Raw genomic sequence first — 22806 nt, forward strand, 5'->3', positions numbered from 1 at the left:
ATGGAACCAGAACACCTACAACAGACTTGTCACTATTGTCTACTTTAGGGGGAAATAATAACTTATAATTAATAAATATTTATTTCAATTTAATGCAAACATTTTTATTTATTTTGTAAGAAATTTTTACCCTTCATTTGATAATAAGGATAAATTTTAAAACAACAACAGTCATTTTTTATTATCTGTTACAATTGTCCCCGCCATAAGCAAAATATGACAATTGGCAATTGACAGATCCTCCGTCCATAAACACGACTTAGTCTTTCTCAAGTTTGTGTTTGAACATGGCGGTCGGGAAAAATAAAGGCCTTTCGAAAGGCGGCAAAAAGGGCGTTAAAAAGAAGATGTAAGTTCGGAATAAACTTACAATTAAACAGTATAACCATCAAACTATGCGTTAATATAGTGAAATTACAATATACATGCGTGATGTTCGTAATATGTGTGGATGAAATCGTGGCTCGTGTTCTCTTCAATTACAACAATATCTTTTTATTATTTAACTTACAAAACTTGTCAGACTTATTAACGCTCGACTCTTAATACAAAGTTCTCGAAACTTACAGTGTTGTATAATATATTAGCTTTGTTTAATCAATTCATGTGTACAAATATGTTTTAGGTTAACTAAAGTCCTTTTCCCTTTGCAGCGTTGATCCGTTCACAAGGAAGGATTGGTACGATGTTAAGGCACCGTCGATGTTCACCAAGAGGCAAGTGGGAACCACACTTGTCAACCGTACCCAGGTATGAACCGTCATAACCTATAATTTGATAGGTTAATATAATCGTATACGCACTATTTATATATATGTATATCCTTAATTGTTATCTTATCGTTATATACAAGTTATTTTTTGTAAATAAATTGTCGTTTATTTCATTAAGAACCCATAACATCGATTTAACAAAAATTCACTTTAATTGCAATAAGCTCCCGTGCAATCTAATTTGGTAGTTAGATCCATGGATGGATCTTTTAACACGTCTTTACTAAGAGTTCCTAAGATGTACAAAAAATCTCAAAACATGAATGAGAAGAACGCGTTTTTATAAATTTGTAATTACAAATTAAAATATTCCCAAGTCATGTATTAAAATTCAGAATTTTAATTTTACACATTCTTAGTTTTAATGAACAAGAGAAGTTACTATCATTAATTTGTCACCATGTGGTAATCTTTTGTTAGTCCTTTTACCAGGAGGTTATTCTCAAAGTGCTACGAATTTAACCTTTTTAAACAATCACATGCTTGTACCGAGTATTGATCTACACTTCTTCTTGATTACGCCTGTAACATCCCACTGCAGGACATGAGCCGAGTTGCACGAAACAAAAACGAACAAATTTCATACAATTCTTGCGATTAAATTAGCTTAATCACTACTTAAATTTTTAATTTCTTTTCGTGCAACTCGGCTTTAGACCTCTATTCATGTAGAAGGGTGAGAGCTGGCTAGGCTTTAGATTAAAAACCGCATTTGGAAGTTAGATAGGTTAGGGTTTTTTGTTTTTTTGCAACGAAATTATGTCGATGAACAGTCTAATTTGGTAGTTAGATAGGTTAGGGTAATTTTTTTTTTTTTTTTTTGTAAAGATATTATGCTGATAAACGGTCAAATTTTGAGCTTAGATATATCTATCATATGTCAGGTGTCTGATAAAAACCGTGACTGACAATTAGTTTTGTTAGTAGAATAATTCTTTGCTCATTCAAAAAAAAAGTAATAGTCAGTTTTTCCAGTAATACAACTTAGGTAATCAATAAAACAGTTGATTAAATACCTATTGTTAGATATAACTAAAAAAGTACTCATCATGTCTCGATGAAATTTAAATGGGACCACATTACGAATTGTGAACCGCCTTCTTTTGAAGTCTGTTAAAAAATTTAAAGTGGGCAGTATGTAATAAGAACACAACCTGTAATATTGAGACTTCATTTACTTTTTTTTCTATTATCTTCACAATATTTATTTATGCTGTCTTTATACTAGTATAAGCTATAAATTCTATTTATATATGTTTAATATATAAGTAATATAATATTTTAAAATAAGCAAAATAAGTTGACTATCCTCTTGACTCAGTTTAGAGTTTTAGTGACACTGCTTTCTGCTCTGGCAGTTGTGGATTTGATTCAAACCTACATACCATTACATGTATGTTTATCAAAAAAAAATAGCTACATCAGTCTATTGTTACCTATAATATAAGCATTAGGTTTCTTGCCGTAGGGACAGATGACCGTGTGTGTATGTTAAGATATTTTATAATATGAATATACTGAATGATGATCCACCTAGCTCGCAATGACACAAACCTGATGAAAACGTTTGTTCCCTTTTGATTTTAACACTGATAATTAATTAAAATTTAAAGAGAAATGAGAATTGAAAGTCATGTTTTGTCTACACTTTTAATAATTTGCTTACAGGGAACCAAAATCGCCTCGGAAGGTCTGAAGGGGCGTGTCTTTGAAGTGTCCCTGGCTGATCTCCAGGCTGATACTGATGCGGAAAGGTAGGATTTTTAGATATTTAAAAAATGATAATAAAAAGAAGTTAATGTCTGACAGATACGATTACGAGGGCTGGACAATTTAACCGATCAAGCCGGCTAAAAAAGTTAGCTAAGTTAATCAATAGGTTTAGCTAATTCAACCGGTTAAATTTATTAGCGCAGCTAATTAGCTAACGGCTAACTATCTAGACAGCTAATTGTTTTTTTTAGCTAGTCACTGATTCTTTACAGACAGGTTCAAAAAATAATTTTCTTAAAATAAAATTTAATAAGATTCTTTGTAACAAGAATAATGACAATAAAGCAATTTATCATATTAATTAACACAACAATATTTAGCCGGTTACCCATTGGCTAAATAGCAGTTAACCGGTTTAATTTGGCGTTGCCTAAAAGCCTATTGGTTAGCTAACAAATTGGCTAACTTTTTTAGCCGGCTTGACCAGTTAAATTGTAGAGCCCTATAATTACAATGTAACTGTTATAAAAAGTAAAGAGAATTTATTTTGCATAACCATCTGGACAGTATAAGCTAACTTTACTACACATACTACTAAATTTATCTACTTAATGGTTTTTAGAATTGGATATGAATGGATATTGAAAGTTGGGCTTGGATTGATAATTGCATTGTGCAGGGTTCACAAATATAAAGTAATTTTGTTTAGCCCAAAATCAATCACTATCGTGTCTTTATGATAATACACAGGACTGACAGCTTAGGGTGTTTTCCGAAGTGCGGGAGGGACCCATTTTTGTTTTTTATATTTTATATACAGGGTGTGGCGTAAATAGTGGTCCACCGTTAAGGATTCGATAAACCAGGTAATTTACTATAACATATTACAATTTTATCCATTTTTACCCAAAGGTTCCGGAAATATTTTTATTTTTTATTTTTTTACGATATTTGTACCCCTTGTTACAAATTTGGTTGTAGTTTTAACAAATACCATTATTTTTTCATTTTGATTACTGGTAATTACTGCTGAACACTAGAGCTATCGTTAAATAACATGTTTTTAATGTAAATTTAAGGCTTTTGAAGAAAAAAATTGGTTTTACTCTACTTTAAACCCAAAGGAGAATGCCCACCGCAGTATGGACTTTAGTTTCGCTTTGAAAAATTTTGTGCCATGATGATATTTACCACATTTTGTAGGTTCCTTAGTGTACATTTAATTAAAAAAACGCTGTTTCTCTAGCTCGACGGGTATAATGAAAAAAAGTCACAACAAAAGTGGTTTTCTTATCCTTCATTCATTTAGTATTTTTATTTACATTTGAAGTTTTAACTATCTGTAAATGTTTGAATATGATCTGAATGCAAGTAAGTTAATGCTTCAGTTTGCTTAAACTCAAGGTACGTCAGTAAAATGAATGAATTTAGAATTAATGGCTAAAAGAGTTTCAATCAGTAAAACGAAACAGTTTCACATTTGACTTATTTGACATCTTTCAAGTGAATGTCGCATTGTTGCCAGTTGTAGATCGATTAATCGATTATGATTGAAAAACACTACAACAGGATACTTTCAGATAGATTAATCAAATAAACTCATATTATTATCAAATAAAAATTGATTTTCTTTATTATTTAACATGTTATTATGAACTGCCAATTCGATATTTTAATAAAATAAATATAAGTGTATCGATTATACTTTGGTGAGTCGATACGCTCGTACGAAAATGGCAATACTGAGGATTCAAATGTCATAACAAAAAATACTTTGGAATTGCTAGTAAAACGGAAAAGAATAAATTACTGCTTAATATGTGGATTCTTATCCGTCGAAGTTATGGCTAAGTATTTTACGATGGCTAGTGTAAATTAAAAACTTAGTTTTTAATATTAATTTGGTTTAGGCACAACGACGTGGAAGGAGGAAACCACGTATGGGCATTCCCCTTTTTAACATATCATGCTAATTCAAGAGCGATTTTTGTAAAAAAAATGTACTAAGCTGTCAGTGCCCATTCATTTAAAAATATGCCTACTAAATACCAATTTCAAAATGGTATCACAATAGCAGATCCTTTTGTTTAACAGAAAGATATCCAATTTTAATTGAAGAAAGGAAGATTTTCATTAAAATACATTTTAAAATTTAGTTGCGTTAATACTTATGATTTTTGTAAAAAAAGTAACTACACTGTCAGTGCCTGTTCATTTTAAAATATTCCTACTAAACACAGATTTTAAAACGATTTGCCATCCCATTAATAAAAAAAATTATGGCAATTTTAATTGAAAAAGACTTAAAATAAAAATAAAAAATTAGTACTGTTACAGAGTCATCTTGGCCTAACTTGTAAATTAGAACAAGGCATTAAAAAATAATTGTGTTTGCTCGCAAACGAAAAAAAAACCGACTTCAATTACATCGACGAGTAATACAACATAGATCGACGAAAAAATAGTCAAGTAACTATGCGTTATCAAAGATTACTCAAAAAGTAGTTATCAGATCTCAATAAAATTTATGTCTGACCACATGATAAACATTAGCTTTCGATTAAATTAAAAATTATCAAAATCGGTACACCCAGTAAAAAGTTATTGCGGATTTTCGAGAGTTTCCCTCGATTTCTCTGGGATCCCATCATCAGATCCTGGTTTCCTTATCAAGGTACTAAACTAGGGATATCCCCTTTCCAACAAAAAAAGAATAATCAAAATGGGTACAGTCAGTAGAAAGTTATGCGGTATAATACAACGTAGGTCGACGAAAAAAGCGTCAAGTAAAAACGCATTATTAGATATAGCTCGAAAAGTAGTTGTTAGATATCAAATAAATTTAAATGGGCGCAATTGGCACACACCACCTTTCGATTTAAAAAAAATTCTCGAAATCGGTCCACACAGTCAAAAGTTCTGATGTAACATACATTAAAAAAAAATACAGTCGAATTGAGAACCTCCTCCTTTTTTGGAAGTCGGTTAAAAACAAGACATACTGTCATCGTTTATTATTATTCTTTGACATAATTACAAACACTGTATATTCGACGTTGCAGAGCATGTATAGCTGCGAATTGGGGCCATTTCGAGCATTTGGTGTAATTTTTACAGTGTTTGTAATCATGTCAAAGAATAATAATAAACGATGACAGTATGACTTGTTTTTTTTTAAATACCTTGTTCTAATTTACAAGTTAGGCCAAGATGACTCTGTAACAGTACTAATTTTTTATTTTTATTTTAAGTCTTTTTCAATTAAAATTGCCATAATTTTTTTTATTAATGGGATGGCAAATCGTTTTAAAATCTGTGTTTAGTAGGAATATTTTAAAATGAACAGGCACTGACAGTGTAGTTACTTTTTTTACAAAAATCATAAGTATTAACGCAACTAAATTTTAAAATGTATTTTAATGAAAATCTTCCTTTCTTCAATTAAAATTGGATATCTTTCTGTTAAACAAAAGGATCTGCTATTGTGATACCATTTTGAAATTGGTATTTAGTAGGCATATTTTTAAATGAATGGGCACTGACAGCTTAGTACATTTTTTTTACAAAAATCGCTCTTGAATTAGCATGATATGTTAAAAATTTGGGTTTAAAGTAGAGTAAAACCAATTTTTTTCTTCAAAAGCCTTAAATTTACATTAAAAACATGTTATTTAACGATAGCTCTAGTGTTCAGCAGTAATTACCAGTAATCAAAATGAAAAAATAATGGTATTTGTTAAAACTACAACCAAATTTGTAACAAGGGGTACAAATATCGTAAAAAAATAAAAAATAAAAATATTTCCGGAACCTTTGGGTAAAAATGGATAAAATTGTAATATGTTATAGTAAATTACCTGGTTTATCGAATCCTTAACGGTGGACCACTATTTACGCCACACCCTGTATATTTTAACTATTGATTATTTTTAGGTCTTTCCGTAAATTCCGTCTGATTGCTGAGGACGTTCAGGGTCGCAATGTGCTCTGCAACTTCCACGGTATGGACCTCACCACTGACAAGCTCAGGTATGTGAGTGAGATTCTTCCAACTTGATATATATAATTCTTCTGTATGTGTGTTTGTCATCTGTCTAAATGAATATTTCAATGGGTTCCTGGATGGTTTGAAAACAATTGGATCTGGTAGGTGGCACTGTCAGTATATGACAGTATATATCGCCAATTAAATTTGGTAGCTGATAATCTGGGCAGGACATTGTCTGCTGAATTCGCTAGTCTTGTATTAAAATTTTAAAACTACTATCAAATATGTGTATACATATTCTGTAAGAAAATACATTAATATTATATATATTATTTACAAAGAGCAACACGGAGGGGAGTAGCCATGTACAGGCGTTCCCCTCTGTCAAGGTATAAGGCCAAATGGCCATATGCATACAATAAAACTAGTTGTAGCCGCACTGATTACTAGACTAAATCTAGTTGCGCGATTGAATCAACGTCCTTCAAAAAATGCCAAATTGTTCTGTTTTTTGCTGCAAAAAATAAATCTGCCACGTCAAATTTACTAAAACATGGCGTTACCTTTCATACGTAAGTATTTTTTAATCACATTATTACTTGTATACTTCTTTTAAACCTTTTTTAAACTTAAAAATTACGAATATTATCGGTCGTGTTCACTCGATTTGTTTACCAACACAGGCCGCTCGCCCTCATACTATATGCGGATCGGTCGAGCGACTGATCGGAGTCTATTTCCGAGAAGTCACTATCGCCGAGCGATAGTGTTGTTACCGGTTTGTTTGTAGATGGTTATCGATAAAAACGGCAAAGGCAAAAGAGGCGACAGACATTTTTGAGAATTTGATTTATTTAAAATATTATATTGCTAGCTTTTTTAATAAACATAGTTATATAATAAAATTGCATTAAATTAAATATAATACACGTATTATGAGTATTAATACATTTTACTAGAATTACTTAATGTGAACTTCAACCATAATGTTTTATATAAAATTTGGCAGGTTTTCTAAAAATCCAAATTTAAGGGATACGTGGGAAAAATTTGTAATAACAGATTAACCTGGACGCCCACAAAAAATAATGTAATTTGTTCAGATCATATCAATACCACTAACTTTCAAGTGTTGGCGAACAATAGAAGGATTAGTTGAGGGCACCAAACCAACACTAACGCCACACTGCTTTTGTCCCATAAGTTTTTTTTTTTTTTTTTGTCTCATGTACAAGGTAATCAAGATATGGTTCACCTTGGTCATAGTAGTGAAATGAAGCTTAGATTTATCAACTTTGAAAATTAACAATGTCCATCCTTTCAGAGTCATCAACAAATCGTTCAATCTAGCAGATGACTCAAAATGTATGTTAACTTTAAATCGTTTATTGTAGACTGGCATTGTTTGGCACAACAACGTTGCACCAAACGTATTGTGACATAATTGTAATAGTTAGACATATGCTGTCGCGACACTGTATTTTTTTATGTATGTTACTTCAGAACTTTGGGCTGGGTGGACCGATTTTGATGATTTTTAATTTAATAGAAAGCTGATGTTTATCATGTGGTCGCGATCAAATTTCATCGAGATCTGATAACAACTTTTTGAGTAACCTTTAATAACGCGTATATATTACGTATATTGTATTACTTGGCGATGTAACTGAAGTCAGTTTTTTTTTTTTCGTTCGCGAGCAAATACAATTATTGCAGATAATGATGTGTTGTACAAAGTCTTACTACATTATATATTTCTATTATCATTAGTTTTTGCAGCGCACGCAATGTAAAGAATTTTTTAGGTTATTTTTTTAGCCCTTGGGTTACATTATTGGAGTTTTAGTAAAGATCCCTAATATTTTTGAAACTATAGTATAACCTATGTCGCTCAAGGATAGTGTAGCTTCTCAACGGTGAAATAATTTTTTGAATCGGTCCAGTAGTTTCGAAGCCTATTCATAGCTAACAAACAAACTATCAAATCTTTACTCTTTATAATCGTTTATTTTACATGAATATGTTTGATTTGTAGTATATAATAAAATAAGTCTATTTTTATAATAACGTCTTACCTTTGTATCACTTTAAAAACCTTATTTCCCTAACCGAGTACTTGAATTTATCGATAATGCATATCGACAGTTGTTACAACCACGGCTGTAAGCAACTTGTCAGTGTAGTTGCGGCGTGTCATTATACTGTAATGACACGGAATGTATCTATGTGTGTGTGAAAAATGTAAGTGTGATTTTAATTTAGTATGTGTGAGTTTCGTAGTGACAAAGGATTATTTTTGTGTGGGAATTAGATAAAGTGTGCATGTGTGTGATTTCCCCCCCGCAAAAAATGACAGACAATTTTGTATCGGTAACAAGCGCAATGGCAACTCCCCTCCGTGTTGCTCTATGATTATTTACATATAATAATTTCAACAGTTATTTAAATTTTATTATTATTGCTTTATTTGTTTATATTTTATCAGAGTATTTTATCAATATCACTTTGTAAAATAAATCAAATTGGATTCCAGAAGGAAACTATTTGTTGTTTTTATTTTATATATAATTTTTTGCAAATTTTCTTCTCTTTCAATGTCACTTTGTGAAATTCAAGTTTAATTGCAGTCCAGCTATATAACAGCGTCGATCGCTCTTATATCGTTTCAAACTGCAAAAATTATTTTGCTACCACACGATGTAGTGCCCCTACAGATGTCTGTCTGGGCCCTTCTTGTCGTTACTACAATTTTACACTTCATTCAAATAAAAGTGGTTTCTTATTAACTTTTGAAGTGATAATAATGTATTTATTTATTGTACATAAAAATATAAAAAGACGACACTAATACGTACATTTTTTTTTACTTTTTTCTCTGGGTTATTAAGTATCACATAAGTATTGAAGGCAGGTAGGTTAGGTTAGTGTCTTTGTTTTGCTTATTTGTGATGACATGGTGCCCACAGTAGACCACCCGGTCCAGACGCTAAATAAATAAATAAAAATTTTCAACTTAAACCAGTGTCTACTGATGTGAACACTCAAACTAAATCTTCAGCTTTATATTTACCAATTTTACAATATATATGCAAAATATATGCAAAAATTTATTTTCAGTAAAATAACATCATCACATCACACAACCTAGGTACACACTAGGTATTGAAATCAAGATGAAGAAAGTTAAAAAAACTAAAACCCGACTACCACAACACAAATAAGTCGTCACTTTATAACCTTTAGAGTGCGCAATCCCCAATCCCCCCAGGAGCTCTGGTCACCTTACTCACCAACAGGAACACAATACTGCTTGAAAACAGTATTATTTTCCTGTGATCTTCTGTAAGGTCGAGATACTACCCCAGTCGGGCTGCTCCATATTTTGAGCAGGAAATTCCTGCTGTGCCCTACCTCAGTAAATTATGACCCTCCTCTTGGCTTTGCCATAATCTGATAATAAACGTTTAATTTAAAAGACAAGCTTTAATTATAAACTGTTTAACTTACAGGTGGATGGTAAAGAAATGGCAGACACTCGTCGAAGCCAACATTGACGTAAAGACAACCGATGGCTACCTTCTCCGTGTGTTCTGCATTGGTTTCACCAATAAAGACTCGCTGAGCCAGCGTAAGACATGCTACGCTCAACACACTCAGGTAAATACAGATTGTACACCACAACTATGTAATACTTAATAAACACGGTTTATAGATTTTGTAGTACAATCGAAGGAATTAAGGTTTATCCATACATTACGTCACACAAAGTTCATGATTTTTTTGAGCCCTTCCGCTTGCTTGTCACAGATGGTCACATTTATGGGGGACACTAGCCCTTAACTAGTGTGACCTTATATATTTTGCAATTTTAACCTATAAATTATTATAATTGTTAAATTAAAACATTAATTTCGACATTTTTTTTATTTCCTTTCAAATTATTTTCCAGTAATAGGTAAATAAAAACGAGTGTGCTTTAGACCACACGATTGAAGTGAAACTTACGAAACGTAACTCTCTCTGTCTATCTTCACTAACTTGTATCTCCCTCTCAACTTCCGTTTCTTCTCGCCCGCTCACACTTTTCGTAACGCGCATTGTCCAGCTTGTTCCCAAAGTCAAGCGTGCGTAAAGAAGTTTTACTTCAATCAATCTGTGTTTCCGGAAAATTACAACCTGGGGATCTTTAAGTTGCGAGTGAATAGTTACTTCTAGGTAAACGTGCTCCATCTTAGACCACATTTTTACTTAGCATCAGGTGAAATAGTGGTCAAATGTAAGCCTGTCAATGTATTTAAAAATAATAAAATCAACACCAAATTAACATAGGTATGAAAAATAAAACTACTTCATACTATCATATGTTTTGAAATGTGATGTCACAAAATTTTGGACCCCTCTCCACTTCACACACTTCATAAGCCGTCTTAAGGTGTGACGTAATCAATTGATTGGCCCCTTACGACTACTTGGTCATTTAGTAAGTAGTAAGTTAATTGCAGTCCAGCTATATGAAGGATTATCAATATCCTTCATATCGTTACAAACTGCAAATATTATTGCTGCCACACAATATAAACACCGATTTGACGAAATTAAAATAGGTTTTTTGTGTCGTTGCTACATTTTAATAATATTTTTAATTCAAATCATACTCAATGAGAGTAATAATTGATAATTTTTAAGGCCTGTTTGCGACGCGTTGGCGCAACGGTTACAGCACTGGTTTGTGGCAGTTGCGGGTTCGATCTCCGCACATTACAAAAATTTGTATAGGCCATACAGATGTTTGCCATGGTCTGGGTGCTTGGGGGGTCTCCCTACCATGTCTCGGAGAGCACGTTAAGCTGCCGCTCCTGGTTATCATGCACACCTGATAGCGATAGTTAGTTACTCATAGTAGGAAAATCCACCAACCCGCGTTGGAGCAACGTGGTGGATTAAACTCTGATCCTCTCCTACACGGGGAAAGAGGCCCAGCACATTGAAGCGATCACTTGTCAATGTAACAATTACACATTGCTTAATTTGTGTAACAGGTACGCGCTATCAGAAAGAAGATGTGCGAGATTATCACCCGTGATGTCGCCAACTCTGAACTGCGTGAGGTCGTCAATAAACTCATCCCCGATTCCATCGCTAAGGATATAGAGAAGGCCTGCCACAGCATCTATCCATTAAGAGATGTCTGCATCAGGAAGGTTCGTTCACTTTGTTTTTATTTGGTCTTTAATTGTGTGACTCTAATATTTGTTTTGACTCTATAATTATGAAATGTATGTGAAACTTGACTATTATTCTTCTCTTGCAAATAATCAATTCTTTAAAATGAAAAGTAATTCTTAGAAATGTTATTGGCAATATATTAATGTTATTGGCACAGATGTTAAGCACTGAACTTCGACTACTTTATTGATATAGATATTAAATGCGTACTCTTTGAATATTATATCTATTAATATTATAAATTTTATGTATTTTTGTACTGAACAAAAAACTATAAGGGCTAGACCGATTTTGACGGGACTTCCATTGGAAGATAGCTGATGTAATAAGGAGTAACTTAGGCTACTTTTATATAAGAAATTAATTTATTTTTAACTGCGAACTGAACAATTTTTTTTTTTTTTTGGTAAATTCCACGCGGATGAAGCAGAGCACAGCTAGTAAATAATATGTCCAATAAAACAGCTTTCTAAGAAAAGAATATTAAACTTGATGTCACGCGATTACAAAAATGTTTAACTTCAAAACCAAATGATGACACACCTAGCTCGCAATGATACATAACATGATGAGAACTTATGTTCCCTTTTGATTTAAACGCTGATAAAACATACCAATTACACCAGAATGAATTTACCACCGCCATTCCTCTAAATACAAGTTCAATTTCAGGTGAAAGTACTGAAGAGGCCCCGTTTCGAAATCGCCAAGTTGATGGAACTTCACGGAGAAGGTGGAGGTGGCAAGCGTGGGGAAGTGGGTGATAAGTCTGAACGTCCTGAGGGCTACGAACCACCCGTACAGGAGAGTGTATAAGCTTATAATAAACGATAAAATTGAGTTATTTGTGCTTTTATTTATCCTTGATCCTTTTAATCCCTGTTGGCTCGATTTCTCATCCTTGTTGAAAGGCGACGGGCGAAAATGGGCCTGAACTTTACGGTCCGTTACATCATTGAAATATTTATCAATATTCGTTTCAAGTTTTTTCATTCCCAATGGCGAAACGATTCGTTATTTTACCATGGGATAGTAAATTGATTAATAAATTGAAACACTTTTGTTTTCCTGTGCCCTAGTATATTTTTCTGTCCTATTGAGACACTTCAAATGTTGCTAGCTGTGAAAAACGAATTATTGGATTACCGATTCGTTTTATTTGTCTTTATTTTTAAGGTTTTTTATTATGTACTTATGTTGCATAATAAAAGTATGCAATGCTATCATGATTTGCAATGGGTATAATGGTTTTATCTAAAAAAAGAGATTCTAAGTATAAAAAAACGACTACCTTTTTTTTAAGGTGGCAATCGAAGGCGTAAAAACATTAAGTCAGGTGTAAGTCAAGTGTCAAAGCCATTCACTCGTTTTGTTCTCAGCTTGCGGCAGTTATGGCGGCAGTGAATATTTTTGTGTTTTATGCATTTCGTTTGATGTTTTGGTTTTATTTCACGACTTTCGCTACGTTTAACAACAACAACACAACGACGTTTTTTACATATTAGTTGACAATTCTCGCAGAGGATGGGACGCCATACGAGCTTATTATTGTAATTGTGTTGTAGGGAGACGAACAGTAAGGTTGCTGTTGCCATGTAATGTCCGTAATATGGTACCTAGGCTGGTCAAGACATCAAGAAAATCTAATAACACCTGCATAATTTTTAGATAACGTTCTAATAATTTATGATGATGAATAAATAAATGTTAAAATAATTAACCATTTTTTATTTAACTCTCCCCTTTATTATTGACAAATGAAAAATAACAAATACATAGATTCAATTGTAATAAACATGCTTTATCATTGAACCGTAGGTGTCCACAATCGTGTAATTGTACTTTAAATAACATAAGTACTGAGTGATTATAACGATTTGAGGTTATTTTTTTACTAACCAAAGTCATCTTGTAACTTTTTTCTCCCATGAAGGATTTATGTAAAATGTTCTGTATTCGATAAAGGACTATAGTTTCTATAGAATGACACTAAAATCATCAATGTAACGTTCAGGCCCAACTTTCTATGGACGTTCGCCCGCCTCCTTTATGCAATTAATAAGCATCAGTTTTAGAGAAAGATGCCTATAAAATTTTTATATTTGAAACGCCAGGGGGAAAAACGGTCACTAACTTGTCATGTAATGGTCGACCATGGCAATGTTTTAAATAGAATAAATAAAATAATTTATTCGTTTGGATTTCAGTAATTTTCGTGGTTATAAACGTTTATGATTTACGACGTTTTATATAATATAATATGGCCATTACGTAGCCATTTACCTATCAATCCAGTACTTCTTGCGTGAAAGAGTAAAATTTATTTATTTATTGCCTTAAGTATACTACCAATACAGGTATTACCTAATGCGATAATACATACTAAAATATTTAAACCAAAACAACCACTAACCATAAAATATAATAAATAGAGCAGCCCTTGTGAATTCATTCAGAGTGCAATAGAATAGGTCCACCTGATCTGACAGTAAATGTATCCAACTATCATTACAAATTTAGTATGGTACAATCTATAAAAAATAGTCGCGAGACAGCGTGTCTAGAGTCAAAAGTACGGAAAACGCGCCACCTGTACTATTACAGAATATTTCAAGCTGACCAATGGTCGCTAGAATGGAGACCGCGTGTGGGCAAACGCAGTGTAGAACGCCCTCCGGCCCGCTGGACCGACGATCTACGTAAGATTGCCCGTAGAGGCTGGATGAGGGTTACGGAAAACTGGGATATCTGGCGCGAGCTTGATGAGGCTTATGTCCAGCAGTGCATTGCGATAGGCTGATGTGATGATGATTTCGAGCTACTTTTGACCCTTAACTCCCTAAACTTTTATCTTCATACATAAAATTTGATACATTAAGCCCCCGAGCTTGTGAAGAATTGGAATTTCATTAATTTATCTCAAAGGTAAGTAATTGATACAATAGTGTTACAAAACCATAATTTTTATGCGGACTTAGATCAAAAACCTAAATTACTTCTACAAGACCTAAACTTGATATAAGGCAAAAATCTGAAAACCAAGAAATTATTATATGTATATGAACTAACCGTTTTGGTTTGATTGACCATACAAGTCAGAGCTGAACTCACATTAGTAACTTTAAAATTTCATAGATTTACAATTATATACAGCCGACCGATGGCGGGATAACCATCCAACTGCTGCCTTCTTGTGTATTTGACACAGGCCGAAGACGTCTTCGGTGCGACAAAGGCAGCCCTGCGGTCACCAGCCCGCCGCCCAGCGTGGTGACTATGAAAACACATGAGTTCACGCCATTTTTGGCGCGAGCTTAGGGAGCCCTATGTCCCGCCGTGGACTGCGACAGAGTGAAATGAATAAATATAAATTCCAAGCTGTCGTTCCCGGCAGTTATCAAAGTCACCTGATAGCGATCGTTACTCATAAATAGGGAAATATAAGCGCCTCGTATAGAGATCATTATGGCTCTGTAGAAGAGTATCGTCATATCGTGCTATTATACGACTTACAGAACAATTTAATTGTATACCGCAATGATTTAAATGTATCAGGACGACGTTCTGAATATATCGTTTAGCAAAGATAGTCATATTACAAAGTACAAAGCTGTTCCTCTTTTCGAATAATCTTTTGTTAGGCCATTGTAAAGTTTGTTTCCCAATGAAGCTAGATAAATAGATATACGTTTAATAATCGTGACACACGTGAGAAAATGAGGAGGTGATGACTCGATGATATGATGAAGGTCTTTCATAATTTTTATTCTATACAACTAGGTCGGCCAAACAAGCGTACGGTTCACCTGAGGTAAGCGATTACCATAGTTTATAGGCGCATGTAAGACCAAAAGTATCGCAAACGCGTTGCCGACCCTACCCCCAATCCCTCAGGAGTTCTGGTCACCTTACTCATCACAGGAATAGAATACTGGTACTCAGCAATTGGTACAAAAACATTCACGTAGACGATACAGATATTTATTGTAGTCTGGGAATTGTTCTTGTGTGCTGTGAGTGCTGGACCATCTACACAAGAGTAAATTCTACCCCGAGAAGTCGTTGAGTGTCAAAATCAAAATAAACTTTATTCAAATAGGCTTCAAAGGCGCCTTCGAATCTTCATTTTACAAATTAAAAGTTTTAAGTGATTATTATTTTTAAAAGTGACGCTACCATTGATTCGGAATGTAGATTCTGCAGAGAAGAATCAGCAAGAAACTCTGCAGTTACTCTTTTGAAAATAATATATTATAAATTGTGCCTAAGTACAAAATTAACAATATCTTGCATTAAATACAGCGACACTAGGTCCACACATCTTTGTTAACACTTAATAAACAATTTAAATGCGAGAGGTTATCATTCTCTCTATCTTGCCGGTCCCCCATGCCTGAGGATCGTGGTCAGCATCAGGGTTGCACCTGGAGCGGATGATTTGCCTCCACCGGTCTCTGTCCATGGCGTCTCTTACGACCGTATAAAACTTAGTTTATCACTTATTTAGTATTAAAACCATAAGAAATAAAGAAACACAAACTCAATAAAAAAATATAATATATAACACAACAGTTATTACATAATTGAGCCCCTTATTTGATATATAGAAAATAACCTTTATAATTATAGTAAAGAACAATATATCTAATAATTCTTAACGAATTTTACTTATGAGATTATATGGAAAGAGATATTGAAAGAAAAATAATTATTACGGCAGACTACTAATGACATCCTAGTTTAAATTGATACCATTAATATTTATATTGATACTGGCTCGTGTTTATTATTTTGGATCATTTTTATTTTGGCTCATGTTTATTATTTTGGATCATTTTTATTTTGGCTCATTATATTTTTGATAATAACAACTGTAGAATGTTAACCAATTGTTTACATTACAATATCGATACTGGTTCATATTTATTATGTTGGATCAGTATACTCTGGCTCACAATAACAGCTGTAAAAATAATGTTAGGAATTTTGGAATTGTCAAATGTTATCTTCGTTTAAATAACAATGAAATGATACGAGAAGCCTTTACTGTATTTAACAATATATTTTTATTTACTTATTGAGAAATATGACATAACAATATAAAATTGAGATTATTCGGTATTCAATCGTCGAAATTTAAGAAAGCAATAACAAACATTGTCTCGACTTTCCTAACAAATCTGTTGAAACGTCACATCACTGGAGTATCATAGTACCAGCCAATGTAGTAATTTAGTAAAATCTACTTTAATTCAATTATTAAATGCCATTCTCGCTTTTTGTAAAAGAACTAAAAACATAATATTAACTAACACCACACGTAAAAAGTTACAATTATACGACTGTCTCGCGATTATTTTGAGTTGGTTGAATTTGTTTTTCATTCATTATTTTGATTTAGACTAGCTAACAGAAGTAGGACAAAGCAGGGTATGTCTCGCTCAAAATCTGGAGCAGCCCAACTAGGATAGTACCTCGACCTTACAGGAAATCACAGCTAAATAATACTGCTTTCAAGCAGTGTTCTGTTCGTGTGGTGTAAAAGGTGCCTAGAGATCCTGCGGGGGAAGGGGGGATTGAATGTGCTGGTGTAACCATCAGGTGATTTGTTTGCCCACCTAATTGTATAGAAAGAAAATAGACAGTACTATGATAATCTAGTGACATTAACAAGTTCCATTTACCAACGTTTCGAGAAATCATATATCATTTAAAAATGTAAACTTGGTACGGAGTTCTAAATGTTTGTTGTCACCATCTTAAATAACACTTACATAATATGTCAGTTGATCAAATTTCAACACATTGAAATAAAATGAAATTATTATATAAAGAGAGAAAAATTAAGGAATGCATTAAAATTCTATTATACATAATTGTTTATCGAACTATATGGTATTGGTGGGAATTCGAGAAATAATTAATTAAATATAAAACATTAGTCATTGCAAATTGTAATAAAAATAATTTATTTATGACAACGAAAAATTACTAAATAAGTAAAGTAGTATAATATTATGCAATTTTTTTTACTTCCAATTGTATATTATTATTGTGCGTCTTCATTTTTATAATAAAAAATACAGCTCAGTGACAAATACGAAAAATTTAAAATTAATAGTAGGTTTAAACGAAATTTTAAAATCTAAATAGATCATCATATAAAAAAGAATATTTATTTATTGCACCTATTAAAAACTATCAATTTATTCTTAAGGGAACTTAAATGAAGACTTTTCCATTACTTGTATGACAGAATTATTATTACTTATCAAGTATGTCAAAAATAAATACATTAAAATACAACTCCATAATTACACCATTACACACAATAATACCTATTCCCTTACATACATATTTGGCTTTTCCCAATAGTAAAATGACTAAAAATAAATCAAACAAAATTTAACTTCACTAACATACAATGTAATACAATTCATAATTAAATTTATTTAATTTTATAGATCTCATACATCCTGGATCATATTAACATACTGGCTCATACATTCTGGATCATGTTTACATTACCACGGAGTCGATAACTAGGAAGATGAATTATTCAGAACGATAGTTTATAGAAATTGTAGATATAATAAGTCGCAGTTGGCGCGTCATATAAAGTTGATTCGAAATTCTACGTCTATTACCCATCCCGGCTAACACCATAATGAATTCTTGTCTATTAAACCTGGAATAAATATTTAAAAAAAAAATAAGAAAATTGAAAAAAAATTGTTTTTTAGTATACTAGCTTTTCATCCACGAGTTCACCCACGTGGATGTTACAGTTTTAGCTGTTATATTTTCTCCAGTTCCAATGTAGCCTAATAATATAGCATTTTACTGATAAAAGAATTTTTAAAACCAGACCAGTACATTTTAGTAAATAAATTACAAACAAAATTTGGAACAACCACTCTGGTTTTTTGGTTTATCGTCATGTACGGGCTAAACATCGACGGTTTGCGGGTTCGATTCCCGCTCGGGATAGATATTTTTATTTGTACACATATTTCTTTTTGGTTTGGATGTATGTCCTTGTGGGTGGTTCTTCCACCGTGCTCCCGGTTGTTATCATAAACACCTGATAGTAATCGTTACTCATAGTAGTGAATATATCCGCCAACCCGCGATGGGCCAGAGTGGTGGATTAAGCTCCAATCCTTCTCCTACATGGAGAAAGAGGCCTATTTATTTATTTATAAGATTACCAACATACTGTACACTGTTGCTACATAAAATATTATAATCAACAGAGATATGACTAAGTGCCAGCACAATTACAGGAGACGACAGGAGAGCAATTACAGGAGGCAAATGAATAATAGTAAAATTTAGACCGCGTAAGTTACAGTGGCAAAAATATTCTATTTACATAAGGAAAGCAATGTTAAAAAAGAACAATATAGAATAGAACCAGTAGTTAGAATAGTTTTGGGAACAGAATAATAATTCATGATTACTCAAATGATATAAGAATTTTACATAAAGTTATTCAATTTTAAAATGTCATTAAAATTAAAAACTATGAGTTAGAACAAGTAATAAATAAGATTAGAAATGCCCAACAATGGAATGTCAAAGGCTAAATTGTAACAATTTGGAAATTCTTACCTCTGAACATTCAACTCTTCAGCTACGTACTGCCCTTTGACGATTTTGATTCATCAGTTTTTGATGAATTCTAAAAACAAAGTATAATTATTAGAAATATAATGCAACTAGAAAAACAAAAGTGACTATATTTAAGACATCATTTACTTCATAAAGCAAAAGAATTATTTAAAAAAATTACTATGACTAATCTTCGTGAAATGATCTAAGCATACAAAATCACAAATATTTACTTTAAATAAAAAAAAAATTAACGTTCATTTTTTTAAATTACCAGACGGAAGTAACATCGATGATCCATAAATGAATGAGCCACAATACAAATGTATGAACCAAAATATATTTTTCATTTTGCTCGTTTATTTTTAAATCTGTATTAAAATTAAATTAGTTACCAGGCTCTCGTTTATCGCCTGTCCATTCCCAGTGGACTCGCGAAGAGTGTCGTCGTCGTCGGAGGGAACGTCGTAAAACTCTTCACTATCCATTTCGATATCTGTACCTGATAATTTTTTTTTTATCTACACAATACACACACGGTCGTCTGTTCCTAAAGTAAGCAACTTAATGGTTGTGTTATAAGGTAACAGCCGACTGGTATATAGCTACATTTTTTTTTCGATAAACATACTTATTAATAATACATATATAAATAAATATTTATATTACACCCAGACTTGGGGTGGGAATCGAACCTACAACCCTTGGAGCAGAAAGCAGGGTCACTACAAACTGCGCCAACGGGCTAGTCAAACATTATTAACACATTATTTAATTCTTACCTCTAATTCTATTAAAAATGGTACAATGTGTTTGCTTCATGTATTACTATAATCTAGATATCATTATTACTCCAAAAGTCAATCAAAATTCACTTTTATTTGAATGAAATGTAAAATTGTAGCTACGAAAAGTATTATAAATAGTCATAGTCAAGAGGAGCAAGTTAGTTATGTGAGACTACACAAGTGCATTTATAATGGTTTTAGATTGTAGGTAATATATATACCTATTAGGGACTGGCAATCTGTATAATATTCGGAATCCGTAGCGTCCCCCGCTGGAACGACTTCACGTTTCGCTCGAGGCTTCGGTCGAGCGCGACGCATGTGCCTAGAACAGATATAATATACATAATAGTCACATATAACTACCGTAGATCGGATCTGTTATGTAGTACACACACACACACGCGCACACACACACACACAAACACACACGCACAACAAAAATTTATTTTTATTTTATCAAATATTAATTTTTAACGTAAGCCTCGGTGGGTGAGCGGGGTATCCAGTAACATGAGACCGTCCAGTACAGGGGCCCTTGCGACTTGTTTGTTAAAACTTATTACTATCAATAAACCAAAAAGGGGGGGGAGGGGATCAAAACTTATAATATAAATACTATCACGATTTAGCTTGTAACATCCCAGTGCTGGGCAAGTCTCTTTTTCCATGTAGGGGAAGGATTATAGCTTAATCCACCACGCTGCTCCACTTGGGTTGGCGTTTAGTTGTATTGCACTGTATTAATGTGAATATGAACTTACGTTTCCTTCTGTAGCTCTCGGAGGGCTTCCAACTCTGTTCTCATAGAAGCCACTTGTCTATCTAGTCTTGCAACCTCACTTACTGCAGTTAAAAATACTTAAAATTAACAAATTTACATCACATACCAATAGTACTGTTGAAATAACTATATTTTATTTTTATTTATTCAATTTTAGTTAAAAGTAACCGACGAAAAAATGGAGGAGGTTCTCAAGTCTTTTTTATTAAGTATGGCAACGCATAACTTTTTACGAAGTAGTCGCTTCAGCCTGTAATATCCCACTACTGGGCATAGGCCTCTTTCCCCATGTAGGAAAAAGATCAGAGCTTAATCCACCACGCTGCTCCAATGCGGGTTGGCGGATATATTCCCTACTATGAGTAACGATCGCTATCAGGTGTACATGATAACAACCGGGACCGATGGCTTAAAGTGCTCTCCGAGGCACGGTGGGGAGACTTACTACTTTAGGACTGCAACACACAGACCACGACAAACATCTGTATGGCCAATAAAAATGTTTGTCATGTGCGGCGTTCAAACTTGCAACAGCCTCAAACCAGTTCTGTGACTGTGGCACTAACACGGCGGCAATTACATCAAATAAAGGATGGAAAATACTATAAACTTTTAATTAAACTTAAATTAAGTTGCTTTTTGTTTCACAAATTAAATGTAACACTAAGCGATCTCATAATTGTACAGTAAAATAAGAAAACACATGTGAATAATTTCTAACTAAAAACAGTAGAATTAATTTTATTTTTAGTATTTTTCTTAATCTACAGGTAAATCGGCGAACCTGACATGTAAAAAAATAATTCATCATCATCACTTCAGCCTATCGCAGTCCACTGCTGGACATAGGCCTCTACAAGTTTGCGCCAAAAATGGCGTGAACTGATGTGTGTTGCCTATAGTCACCACGCTGGGCAGGCGGGTTGGTGACCGCAGGGCTGGCTTTGTCACACCGAAGACGCTGCTGCCCGCCTTCGGCCTGTGTATTTTAAAGCCAGCAGTTGGATGGTATTCCCTCCATTGGTCAGCTTTTTAAGTTCCAAGGTGGTAATGGATCTGCGTTATCCCTTAGTCGCATCTTACGACACCCACGGTAAGAGAGGGGTTGGCTATATTATTTACTGCTGTAACCACATAGCTACTAATTAAAATATGTAAAAAACAGTAGTCATCTTATTCTACGTGAAATCGGAGAAATTATCAGAGTTTTTCTGGTTTAATTTGAACCCTTTAAATTAATGAAAATAAAGGTGCACGTGAAAAAAAGACTGTAGTTATCGTCATAACATAGAATTATCACAGAGAATGACCAACCATTACTCAAAATCAACATTTTACGAGAGAGAAATGGTCTATAGACATGTATCTTAACCAAAAGTATTTAAACTTTAATATATTACAAGTACAAAGTCCATAATTACTCAAGTTATGTAAGAAATTGGATGAAATCTCACCTAGCATTGCTCGTCGCTTCTCAGCGTACACTTGTTCATATATAAAGACTCCGGCAGCACCAACTATGCCCACAATAGCCGCTCCGACCATCAAACGAGGCGATAAGTAGCTATTTACGTTCATCTTTGATACAAAAATATATCTACTATTCTTTTATTTATTTAATTTCTACTTCGATTATATATAGTACTGTTAATTAGCTATAACGTATATTTTATTACAGGATATATTGGATTTTAATTTTAATAATCAATCAAAATATTTTGCTTCGTAAGCAGAAAACAAAATGCAAGCTTTTATGCAATTATTTTAATTTTGTGTCCTTTTTCACAGGACATATTACTTGTATTCTACTAAATGATGTTAGGTAATTAAAAGTAATAGCAGCAAAGTATTTTGTACGAAATGTGCACGAAATAAAAATTGTATTAGAGCTGTATACTGAGTATGTCAAAATAATAAATT

At 33.1% G+C, this 22806-nt stretch overlaps 2 protein-coding genes across 2 annotated transcripts; one reads left to right on the forward strand and one right to left on the reverse strand.

The window, feature by feature from the left end:
* Positions 1-237: 237 nt before the first annotated feature.
* Positions 238-12540, forward strand: LOC123668312 (40S ribosomal protein S3a). Its single transcript, XM_045602072.1, has 7 exons — positions 238-349; positions 654-750; positions 2442-2527; positions 6420-6515; positions 9984-10131; positions 11514-11675; positions 12373-12540. The coding sequence occupies exons 1-7, from the start codon at positions 288-290 to the stop codon at positions 12514-12516; spliced, it is 795 nt and encodes a 264-aa protein (XP_045458028.1). The 5' UTR covers positions 238-287; the 3' UTR covers positions 12517-12540.
* Positions 12541-17941: 5401 nt separating this feature from the next.
* On the reverse strand, positions 17942-22806 carry LOC123668215. The gene is made up of 6 exons (XM_045602003.1): positions 22341-22806; positions 20867-20948; positions 20324-20427; positions 19710-19816; positions 19315-19384; positions 17942-18388 (listed from the first exon to the last, which is right to left on the reverse strand). Exons 1-5 carry the CDS (start codon positions 22462-22464, stop codon positions 19337-19339), a joined length of 465 nt encoding a protein of 154 aa, XP_045457959.1. The 5' UTR covers positions 22465-22806; the 3' UTR covers positions 17942-18388; positions 19315-19336.

The sequence above is a fragment of the Melitaea cinxia genome, chromosome 30 (assembly GCF_905220565.1).
Source record: "Melitaea cinxia chromosome 30, ilMelCinx1.1, whole genome shotgun sequence".
Classification (NCBI taxonomy): Eukaryota; Metazoa; Arthropoda; class Insecta; order Lepidoptera; family Nymphalidae; genus Melitaea; species Melitaea cinxia.

Bases quoted from the DNA above. Each gene is read 5' to 3' on its own strand.
- LOC123668312 (XM_045602072.1), top strand. From the start codon at position 288: ATGGCGGTCGGGAAAAATAAAGGCCTTTCGAAAGGCGGCAAAAAGGGC. The intron at 751-2,441 runs GTATGAACCGTC...ATTTGCTTACAG, and splicing joins CACTTGTCAACCGTACCCAG to GGAACCAAAATCGCCTCGGA. The intron at 2,528-6,419 runs GTAGGATTTTTA...GATTATTTTTAG, and splicing joins GCTGATACTGATGCGGAAAG to GTCTTTCCGTAAATTCCGTC.
- LOC123668215 (XM_045602003.1), bottom strand. From the start codon at position 22,464: ATGAACGTAAATAGCTACTTATCGCCTCGTTTGATGGTCGGAGCGGCT. The intron at 20,428-20,866 runs GTAAGTTCATAT...TATCTGTTCTAG, and splicing joins CGAGAGCTACAGAAGGAAAC to GCACATGCGTCGCGCTCGAC. The intron at 19,817-20,323 runs GTATATATATTA...AAAAATTATCAG, and splicing joins AGATTGCCAGTCCCTAATAG to GTACAGATATCGAAATGGAT.